General features: G+C 54.0%; 1 protein-coding gene across 4 annotated transcripts in view; it reads right to left on the minus strand.

Annotated features, from left to right (window-relative positions):
• DOCK11 (dedicator of cytokinesis 11) overlaps positions 1-11,259 on the minus strand; it is a 130,168-nt gene extending 118,909 nt beyond the window's left edge. For all 4 annotated transcript variants that reach the window (XM_077825958.1, XM_077825955.1, XM_077825957.1 and 1 more), the window contains exon 1: positions 11,130-11,259. In XM_077825958.1, the coding sequence (XP_077682084.1) occupies positions 11,130-11,231 (102 nt within the window). In that variant the 5' untranslated portion in view covers positions 11,232-11,259. The remainder of the gene's footprint in view (positions 1-11,129) is intronic.
• Positions 11,260-11,467: the final 208 nt, after the last annotated feature.

The raw sequence follows: 11,467 nt of genomic DNA on the forward strand, positions 1-11,467 counted from the left end.
GCTGATTGGTATTTTTAAGGTAATGAGAGAATGAAGCCAGACCAGACACAGAAGGAGGCAACTGCAGGGAAACAGAGAATTCCCAGCATTTCTGAAAAGGCAGCAGGAAAGCGTGTGAGTTTGCTCCTGTGCTCTGGAGAGAATGGGAACAAGGAGACGGATTAACCAAGGGATTAGAAAACAACTTGCACTTGAAAGCTGGTCGCTGTCCAAATGATTTCTCGGACTGGGATTGCACTTCCCAACCACAGAGATTTGAAAAGATTCTCACCATTTTGCCAAGATATTTGCCAATAATAATAATAAGGATGAGATAATTTTACAACCCTGTTAGAGATGATAAAGCAGCGTGTTAGGCTTTAAAGGAAACACTAAAAAAGCCACCATGACTTATATTAGAACTGAGCATGTGGGCTCTGAACACCCTCGATCTTTGGGGGGATTCTACCAATGGCCCCACGTTCTACAATGAGCTGGACCAACACCCCAGATCCAAATGCCTCCCTGGCTATTGGGTGCTTCCAATCCAGAATGGAATTTGGCAGCCTGAGCCCATTGCTCATCAGTGCACAAAACAGTCACCAGCGTTAGCCAGAACCAAGGAGAAGAGTCTTCCTTTTACTAACAGTAATAGTCTGTTTAGAGCCCGTCAGTAGCAATTCACCGGTGTGCACCCCACTGCCTGGATGGGTGTTCTATAGCCTTCAGCCATTCAAAACCCGGGCCGCAGCAATGTTGAAGTCTCATCCTGGGTGGCAAAACATGATGGGACATGTATGTGCATGGGTGGGAAGGGCCCATGCCCTTCGCCCTCCTGTCCCTAGGTGCAGGAGAACCGCTGCAGACCAGAATCCTTCTCTCAGAAGCTGTGAGGCGACACTCAGGTCAGGCTCAGTGCCCTGCTTGTTCATGTGAACACAGCCAGGGTGGAGCTGCCTAACATGTCTGCCTAGGAAACAGGAGATGCTGGTGCCTTTAGGTGACCCTGTGGTGCACTATCGGGCCGCACGCTCAGCTATTAATGGAAAGGCTGGTGGTTCCAGCCCACCTGGGGACATTGCTCAGGCTGTACGCCTTGGCCACGTCTCTCGCCCAGGTGTCTCTGTGGTGCAGTCAGTCAGTCAGTGTGTTCAGCTGTTAACCAAAACTCAGCAGTGGGCACTGCCTGGGGTTCTCTGCTTGATGCCCCCCTTCCAGATCCCTGATTTTGAACCTGTAACCCTCATTCCTGACCCTGTTTTCTCATTAGGTGTCCCCCGAAGTTGCTTGAGCCTCAGGTTTGGTAGCTTCTCCCCTTAGGCTGGGGAAGGGGGCTTTGGAGGTGGGTGGGTTTGCGCCCTCCCACCTCCCGGAACTCAACAGGTGCATGCAGCCAGCAGAGAGAAGGCAGGCCCAGGTACACCTGTCACATCCAGCCCTCTGGGCTTCCTGGGGCGGGCTCTCTTCTCAGCCAGGATAGTCAGGGTCTCAGCTCCCGGGGCCGAGAGGTTTCCTGTCCCGGGGGCAAGTTGAAAAGCATGCTAGGAAGGGATAAGATTTAGCACCTTTGGAGAACTGGCTCCACCACCACGGGCCCATTCACCGGGTCTTGCACCGTCATGGCCACCCACCAGCCCACTGCCCGCTTAGGCGGCCGGGGGGTGGAACCTCTTGCAGTAGCAGAGAGGGGTCTCGATCCCACACACAGGGCAGAGCTGAGAGGGGGCACAGTCCCAGAAGGGAGCAGAGGGCCAGGGAAGGTGGCGGCGGCAGCCAGGGGTTTCGCCAATTGGCAGACTTGGGGGTGGTGTTTTGCTGTTTCTAGGTGGGACCCAAGCTGAACGGCACTAGGGGGAAGTGATGTTAGCAGGGCTAGCTCATACCTCCGCAGCGCGCGCCCCTTCTGCCCCCACGGTGCTCAGACTGGATGGGGAGGCCAGCGCAAAACTGCCCACCTGTGTTGTGTAAATCGCCTGAGAGCATACTCCGCTACCCTAACTCACTGCGGCCCTTAGCCAGAAAAGCGTGTGACTAACTTTCAGCGTGTGCTTCAGTGCTTTCCCGAATCTGGGTCTCTGAGTGGCCTTACCCTGCAAGTGACCCCAAGGAAGACAGTGGGACCACCCTGGAGCAAGGTGTTACTCGGAGTAAAAGTGGCAAAATCTGGCCCCCCGTTATTTTGATGTGTAGGGGGTGGGTGAAATCCTGGCCATGCTTACATAGCTGGCAAAACTCCCATTGATTTCAATGGGCCCAGGATTTCACCCTTTGTCTGTAATGTAACCGTTTGCTGTCAATATTAGACCTACCTAGTGACTGCTCAGACAGTAAATCAGTCAGGGCAGGCTCCACGTTCGCTTGTCTGTCTGTACCAGCCTAGCACCCTGTCAGCACCGTCTACGTTCACAGTGGGGTTAGTTTATTACAAAAGGGTTTACGCAGTTGGAAGGTTGTTTCTTTGCAGACGGGCTCTCTCGTGTACTGTATAATGAGTGTAAATCCTGCAGCCAATCACACAGATTAAACTGAAAGAGACGCACAAAGAAAAAATAAAATGTTTTTGCCTCTAGTCAAAGCCTCCCTAACACCATCATTACAGGTCTCCTACATTGTTTCTGTTGGAAACTGAGCCACATGTACAAACCGAGCCCAGGCTGGATCAAACAAAAATGACCTTCCCTTGGCTTTCTGCCACTTCTCTAAGAGCCAGGTGTCAGGGAGCACATCTCAGGCATCTAATAACAGCTGAGAGAGTAGATGCAGGATTTAATATGGCAAAAACCCACGCAGCCCTCTGCCAGCAGAGATGTTCACAAACGCGCAGACACGCGTGTGCACGTAGGCGTGTGCATGACCACCCGGCGTGCTCAGGTAAAGCATTGCACTGTAGTCGGAGGAGGAGGCTGGTTGCGGTTTCTGAACGGGTTGGTGCAGCTGCTGGTTCTCAGCTAAGATGCTGTGTTACAACCACGACGCATTTTATAGATCCTTAAGGTAACATACCGACTGTGTCTTCAGTTCACTCCACGGCAGAACGACGAAGAAGAGCAGGAGTAATGCTGTCAGAGTTCAAGTTGCCACCAGACGACTATTTTTGCAACACCATCAGGGAAACGGTTTGTCTATACTTGCCGAAATTCCTCCTTTCCTGATCTGAACGCTTCCTGTACGTTACTTCTCCCTCACCACACGGGACAGCCGCTTTGGAAGACATGAAACGTGCCTCAGGAACAGCTATCTACTCCCCCATCCCTGCAGCGCTGGAATGGCAGTGCTCGGCTCCTTCAGAATACATTAGTATTCACCAGGGGAACGAGACGCATGAACTTTGTGGCATGGTGCTGAAATCCTGATGGTCTCAGTTTCACAAAGAGAAACCGATTACCTGGGGGTAGCTGATTTGCTTTCCTAAGGCAGAGCTCTGTAACTTCGCTGCCCCTGCCACCAGGAACAGCATTTTGGATCCTATTCCGATTGAGGACTTTTACATTATTAAACTACGTGCAAGGCTCTTTGCAATGGCCAGCAATATTCCCATGGCGAAGCCAAGACTCATGTGATCCAAGGGGGGGAGGAGATGCACACAGAAGTCACTGAAACAGTCAGCAAGAACCTGTCTGCAGCCCCTCCCATGCAAGCCTGATCCCTATGCCGCTCCATAACTCCTACAGCAGAAGTACCCAGCTCTCCCCTACTGCTCCTACTGCTGTCGGCCGGTTTTCTTGTGTGCTCTTCTTCACAGCCCCAAGCAGGGCTGGGCCAAAAGGGTCTCTCCTTCCCTGTTGGCTGGGGGACTCTCCCATTCTGCATAAGTTACATCCTGAGCCCAGGGGGGGAAGAGAGATCCTAGACACTACCATACTAGGACTTATGATGTGTAGGTCAGATAAGCTCAGATGTAGGTCAGATAATCCTGTCCGCATGAGACCCTGGCTCTCTCTTTTCGCTGTGTTCAGGCTCGAATTCCACAATTCCTCCCCTAGCTTCACCGCACGGTGCTCTCGCTTTTCACCCTGGGTGTGAAGCTGCAGTTCAGAAGGCAACATGTTACTGTTTGGGGGCCCAGGATTTATTTCACGACCAAACATTTGATTAAGAGGGGTTTGAACTACTGAGCACTTAAGCAGCACGCTCTGCCATTGCATGCCATTTATACCGCAGCCTGACCACTAAATAAATACAGCAAAAGCATTAAAATAATGACATTGTTTATAAGTCACCCTGCCAAGACTCCAGCCATGCATTTACAGCCTGACAAACACAGGGAATGTTAAAGGCTGTAACTGATACAATCTCACCCTACAGATGTGTGAAAAACCTCAAGCCTGCAGAAAGAATGAGGGCTCCCCTATGTCTCCACTGCCCAAGGTAATCAGGGCTCTTTGGGTTTTGTTTGTAAGGATTCCAGCTTGACTCTGGGGGGTTTCCCCCAGACTCTCTCTCACTCCTCCCCTGATGGCTGTTTTCCTCTCCTGGGTGGTGTGAGACACAGAGAAGCCAGAGTTATGGAAGGGGAGATGCAGCTTCCACATGCTGGCTGAGGAGGTGAAATGGTGTGGACTGAGAGTTCTGTTCCGTCCTATCCTAGCCACCAAGATTATGAATGTCCCAGGCTGTGTCATGCAGCCCTTTCACCTCTAGAGATGGGGATTACAACCCATTTCACAGCATGAGTAGAAATAACTTCGGTGGCCTTATCCTGGTGTCTAGTCAAAAGGGCAAAATCCCTCACCTGCCTCGCCCAATGCAGAACTGCTACAGCCAGAGCCCAGCACTGGAGGAGCAGGAATCCTGAACTCAAGACTGTGTCCCACTAGAGCGGAGCTGGGGGAGGAAGCTGGAATTACACCGGATGGTGGCTAGGGCAGTACGCAGCTCCTCCCTTTCAATTCCACAATTGGCCCGGGGTGAAGTCCCAACCCCACTGAAGGCAATGACACAACGCCCACGGACTTCGCTAAGGCAGGATCTCACCCCGGTTCAACCACAAAACAAAAAGAACACGCGTTCAAACTCTCGCCCTACTAGCTAGGCTTCATTGGAAACGTGAAAATGGAAACAATACTGCCTTAAAATCCAACAATGCAAGAACACTGCGGGTGCTGTTTAACCAACACACTACTTAACATGAGAGGCACACAGAGAGATTAGCCTACACAGGGGTATATTTCTCAGCAGTCCCTGTCAAGCTGGAGTTATGTCATCTTTTGAGCAGTGTTATTCTGCAATAAAACCAGACCATTTTCCTGCTGCTAAAAGCTCTGTACGTAAGAACGGCCATACTGAGCCTTTACTGGGTCAGACCAATGATCCATCTAGCCCAGTATCCTGTCTTCCGACAGCAGCCAGTGCCAGGTGCTCTGTAACCCTCAGTAAGATGTTTGCATTTAAACCTATTTGCAGAAGCTATGTGACAAAGAAACATTCACCAAGTGCTGGAGGCGAATTAGACTCACTCTCCCTGGTGTACCCATGCAGTTAGAGTTAAATTTATCCCCCTGGAGGAGCTAAGGCACAGTGTATTTTCTATTCTGGGGCCTGATCAATGCTCACTGGAAAGACTCCCGTCAGCTTCTGTGGACAATGGGCCAAGTCCCTATGAATGACTGTCCTTTATGGGATCATAAGGTGGTTAAGTGCTAAGACTGATCTGAAGATGCTCAGATGTTGCTTAGACCAGCATGGGAGGGCAGTGATTCTGAGACTGGGTTACTCAAGGGCTCACAAACAGAAATTCTCCAAGGGCGCATCTCCCTGCAGCCGGTGGAAGAGCCAACCCTTCAGCTGTTCTGTGCTGTGTGGAGTACTGAACTCAGGTGAGAGCTCTGACTGGCTAATCCTCACTTCCTGCATTATAACTGCACAGCACTGGGTGGTTGATGGCACGGGTAACGAGACGTGGATCTTTGCACTCCGCAGTCACTAGTCTGAATCTGGTCTGGTTCAGAGCATCCAAAAAGGTTTGTGTGACAGTGAGGTCTCAGGCCAGTTCCTATGGGCAAGCGTCAGTGTCACAAGCTCCCCCACCTCCCTGGCACTCAGGCTGGCGGCCTCAGACAGGCCTAGGATTATGCAGCCATTGAGGTGCCCGACCAGCCCTGGGTTTGCCAAGCAAGGCGCGGTCGGAGGGCTGCGTGGGGAAGCAGGCACTGCCCCGGCCCATGCTGTACCTACGCTGCGCTCCAAGATAGCAGCTCTCAGTACCGGCACCTTGTACAGGCTCGCTGTGCGTCCCTTGTTACAACGAACCACTGCTGATGCCTGAGCCCAAAATGCAGTTCCCGCCATGCGGAGCCCGTGATGACAACCTCCTCGGAAAGCTGTTCATATGGCGAGTGCCGGAGGAGGCCAGGTAAGTGCGTTCACACCATTCCCAAAAGGCACAGCATGGGCCAAGCAGCTTCACTTTGTGCTTCGCTTTTACACGAGGCCTTGTCGCCAGCACGCCCGGGAGGCGTTATGGCTCCCGCCCATCTTCTCACCCCCAAGGCCCTTCAGGCTTTCCCCTTTCTCGCCATTCCTCCTGGCCAGTTTCTGCTACCTGCTTCTCTTCCTCCTCCTGATCGCTATGGGCAGCATGAGCGATATCCCCTCCCAAGCTAGGAAAGACCTGGAGGAGAGTGGAACAGTCTCTTCCCTCGTGTAACCAAGGGGCTTGCTCCCAGCCAGAAGCAGAGTGCCAAGTCCCAGGGGGAAGGTGGCTTCAGCTTATGGGACTGTCCCAAGTTCAGCCTGGAACTCTGGTTTTGACAGCTGATCTAATGTTAGAGCTACAGGAGACCCAACTTCCAGCCTTGGCTTTGTGTATCCCTGGCTGCTCGGCTGCCAGGAGCTGGGCTCTCTGCAGAAACAGCAGGTTCAAGCCCTGTGGAATCGAACGGCCTGTTCCCCCCACATTTGGCTGTGAACACTCAAACCCACACTAATGGGCTCTGGGGCACACGTGTGTGAAAGACACAGAGAGAGAGAGGTGAGCTGGGGGAGAGAGTGTAAGTGAGTGTGAGCCGAACAAAGAACATGCCAGATGGGTGCTGAACATCATTACTGGCTCGGTGACTTGGGTTTTTTCCTCATCTCATCTCTCATCCATTGTCTGTTTTGCTTGTAAGTCCCCGAGTGCAGGGACTGTGTCCTTACTAGGCAGTCGGGTACCTACCAGACTATCAATAGAGAGATAATCACTATTTTAATGAGAAAAGTTCCATCAGCTTTCATAAAACATTTGTACATCTGAATTGTTCCTGAAAAACAGTGAGCAAAATGAATGGGAGCCTGCTAAGAAGTGTAGATTAAACCTGATGCTGGAATTGCTGGATGAAATTCTCTGGCCCGCATTCGGCAGGAAGCGAGGCTAGATTACTATGCTTCCTCTGGCCTTAAAATCTCTGAGTCTGTGAAGATATTGTTAAATTAAGAGATCTCAATCTTGGCCGCTTTGTTTTAAAAAGATTTGTCTAAAATTCTTCATTTATTCCACAGATGTCTGTCAGGCTAGGATTCGTAGAAACAATCTGTACTGAGAAGTGTCTGCACAAACTGTACTTGTATTGTTGTATGTAGGATTGACTAACACTCTGTCAAGTTCAAGGTCAAACCTAATTGTCTCCTAATGTAATTCAAACAGGAATAGGGCAGCAGATCAAATTAAGCCAGAGAGGCTTTGATCTGATCCTAATGTCAAATGCTGATCACCCACAGCCCTGCTGTTAATGTTTAGTCCATAGCCTCCACACTCAGTAGGGGACAGAGTTCATGACACGCTCCCTGTCAGTAGCCGGCCCCGGCCGGGGAAGCTAATGATCCATCCAGTGGAGCAAATTTGGTGATGGATCCTGGTGACATGCCACCTGAGACACACTAAAAAGTGAACACAATAGAGATATCCAGCGTATAGGGCGGGCAGGGACAGCCTGCTCCCCAGGTCTAGAGTACAGGCTGTTGACAATGAACACAAAATTCTTCTGATTATTTTCTAAAACCTTAAAAGGGGCAAGCGGCGCCTCTGGACACTTGATCTTCTGTGACTACGGAGACCTCTGGGACTCCCCACTTATCCCCGGGCATCTTTCTCTGCTGCTAGCCCTCTCCCTCTGTCTGTACCACTGCTGCGTGTTGTCTCGATCCTAGGCTGTGAGCTGCCTGGGGCAGGGACCGCCTCTGTGTAAGGTTTGCTTGGTGCCCAGTACAAGGAGGCCCTGCTCCCTTTTGGGGCCGCTTGGAGCTCCCACAATAGAAATAACAATCCATAACCGTGAGGAGAATAGGTCACAAAGGTGCCGATTCCTGTGACCCTCACGCAGACTAACCCGCCATTGGGCAGTTAGCTGGGGCTGCTCCACAGAGGCCAGCAGAGCAGGGGGCTGCAAACCAGGACTGAGACGGAGCGCGAGGATGTAAGTCAATATCTGACTATTAGGGCTCCTGGAGAGGACTGGGGTCTAGTGGATTACAGCGGGGGGAGCAGGGGGTTGGGAGTCAGGATGCCTGGGTTCTATCCCAGTTCTGGGAGGAGTCTTGGGTCTAGTGGTTTAGAGCGGGTGGGAGTCAGGACTCCCAGGGTCTGTCCCCAGCTTGGGGATGGGAGTGGGGGGTCTAATGGGTTAGAGCTGGGGTGGGAGGCTAGAAGCCAGAACTCCTGGGTTCTGTCCCCAGCTCAGGGGGTGTAACGTGTTCGAGCTGGTGGAAGCGCTGGGAGCCGGGATTCCTGGGGTCTACTGTGGCTCTGGAAGTACAAACACACACAATCCACTGGAAAGTACTGGAAGATCAATGGCCAACACCCCTAACCAGCTCCCTCACAACAGCCTCCATCCCAAGGGATAAACAACCTCAACTCACACCTGGCCCTGGAACAACTACCCAGGAGTCACCGTGGACAGCAGGACACAAACAGCCCTGCCCGAGCCACGTGCCAAGCAGGGCAGGCTCTCTGACACCCCAACAGTCCCAGCGCCACGGGCAATGAGTGCCTAGTGGGGCAGGAAGAAGTGGTCCCTTGTTGATGTCTGGGTGTACTGAGATAGTGTCCAGGACCCTGTCATAACCATACAGTTAAGGGTAGCCTAGAATTCCCCCTTACCTGTAAGGGGTTAAGAAGCTCAAATAACCTGGTTGGCACCTGACCAAAAGGACCAATTGGGAAAGAAGATACTTTCAAATATTGGCGAGGGGAAGGCTTTTTTTGTGTGTGTTTTCTTGGGAAGCAGAGAAGCATCAGGTCAGAAAACTCCTTCTCTTATAAACCATCCTAAAAGTCTCTCATATTACAAAAATTGTAAGTAAAAGCCAGGCAAGGCGCGTTATATTATCTTTTGTTTTGCTTGTGAATTTTTCCTTTGCTGGAGGGAGACTTATTCCTGTTTTTTGTAACTTTGAAACTAAGCCTACAGGAAGTTCTGCTGTGTTTTTGAATCTTTTGTTACTTTGTAAAGTTATTTCCCATCCTGATTTTACAGAGGTGATTTTTACCCTTTTTTTTTTTTTAATAAAATCCTTCTTTTAAGAACCTGACTGATTTCTCTACTGTCCTAAGACCCAGGGGTTTGGGTCTGGAATCACTTGTGACCAATGGTTAGGATACTATTCTCAACTCTCCCGAGGAAAGGGGGTGTGAGGGCTTGGGGAGATATTTTTGGGGAATAGGAACTCCTTGTGGTCCTTTCCCTGATTATTTGTTAAATCACTTGGTGGTGGCAGCGTACCATCCAAGGGCAAAGAATTTGTGCCTTGGGGAAGTTTTAACCTAAACTGGTAGAAATAAGCTTAGGGGGTCTTTCATGCGGGTCCCCCATATCTGTACCCTGGAGGTCAGAGTGGGGAGGGAACCCTGCCCTGACAGGCCCCCATCAGGAAGTGGGCCCTCACTGCACGAGGCTCTGCCCCACAGAGCTCCCAGTCGGAGCGTGGTTGACGCCATGGGGGACAGGGACGGGAACTGCAGTGAGACACAGGTGCAGCAATGGGTTGATGGATGGGGGTGAGGGGGGATATGGGGGTGAGTTTACGGTGGGTGGATAGATGGATAGACACCGGCTGTTTTTCTAAAAGACCTGCTCTGGATCAAACAGGAATGATCTCAAGGCACTGCTCTGGCCAAGTTATGCCAGAGGCCAGACTAGAAGAGCACAGCAGTCCCTTCTGGCCTTAGAAGCTATAAATCTAATGTGGAGGCGGATTATCCCACCTCTGCCTAACGAGAGGTTCCTCTAAAGCATCTGGCCTTTATCTGAGATGAGATACCACTGGTCTGATCCAGCCTGGAGACTCCTGCCTGAGAGGTGAGGATCAGGGCGGGAAGAGCAGGGATGCTGCAGTAAGGACTGAGGGTCATCAACTGAGCTGAACTTGGCCCCCGCGCCGGCCATTGCAGAGCTATTGGCCCATGTGCTAAGTGCCACATATACCTTCAGAAAAATCTCCCCAGCCCAGGGACGGCTCAGAGGAACACTGGTCATTCCTCGCCAGGGTCTGGCTCGAACCCCGGGCTCCCTCGGGAGAGTCACCCTACAAAACCTCGTCCCCACAGCAGGTCACCCAGCTCCGCCCGGCCCCGGAGACTGCAGCTGCTTGGCCAACCGGGTGGCCCAGGCTGGGCTCTGCCCAGGACTTCCACTGCAGCCCCACTGCCACGCTCGGCCGCTGGGAACCCGCCCCTCGCCCCGCAGCCTGGCAGGGCGGCCCCTTCTCCCCCAGGGCACCGGCTGGGGGCTCCGCGGACCAGGAACCCGCGGGCGGAGCCGGGCTCTGGCCGGCCCAGGGGTAATGTCTGCTGTGCGAGCCCCAGGGCACGCCCGGCACCGGGGCCCGGGGCGACCAGGCAGCCCCGCCTGGGGCTCGCTTAGCGGATCGGGGCGGGAAGGCGCCCGCTGCAGGAAGCGCCGGCGGGGCGCGGCCCTTCCCCTCCCATCGCACCCGCGGGGAGCCGCCCAGGGTGCCGGGGAGGGGCTCCCCCCACAGCCCGCGCTGCACAGGGCACCCCCGGGAGGGGCTGGGGCAGTGCCCGGGCCGCAGGGCCAGGCGCCGCCGGCCCCCCAGGGCGCCCCCGGCCGCCGCTCAGCCAGGCAGGGCGGCCCCCGCCCGTGCGCCCCGGGCGCGCCCCGCGCCCTGCCCGTGCGCCCCGCCCGTGCGCCCCGGGCGCGCCCCGCGCTCACCAGCAGCAGCGAGCTGCGCACCGCCTCCGAGACGCTCTGCCGCAGCTCGGCCGCCGTGCCCGGCTTGCTGAGCCGCTTGGTGAATTTCCTCACTTCGGCCATGGTGCCCGGCCCGGCAGCCGCTCGCAGGGGCCCCTCCCGCCGCCGGCCCCGCCCCGGCACGGGCGGGGGCGGGGTCACGATGGCGGGGGGGGCCGCCCCCTTCCTCCGGCTGGCTGGGCAGGGGAGCGGGGCGCGGCCCCCCCGCCTCGAACCCCCCCGGAGAGGCAGGGCAGGGGCACTGGAGCTGGCGGAGGGGGGCCGGTGCGCCCCCCCCCCCCGCGCCTTGTTACTGCGCT

Source organism: Eretmochelys imbricata, chromosome 9, assembly GCF_965152235.1.
Source record: "Eretmochelys imbricata isolate rEreImb1 chromosome 9, rEreImb1.hap1, whole genome shotgun sequence".
Classification (NCBI taxonomy): Eukaryota; Metazoa; Chordata; order Testudines; family Cheloniidae; genus Eretmochelys; species Eretmochelys imbricata.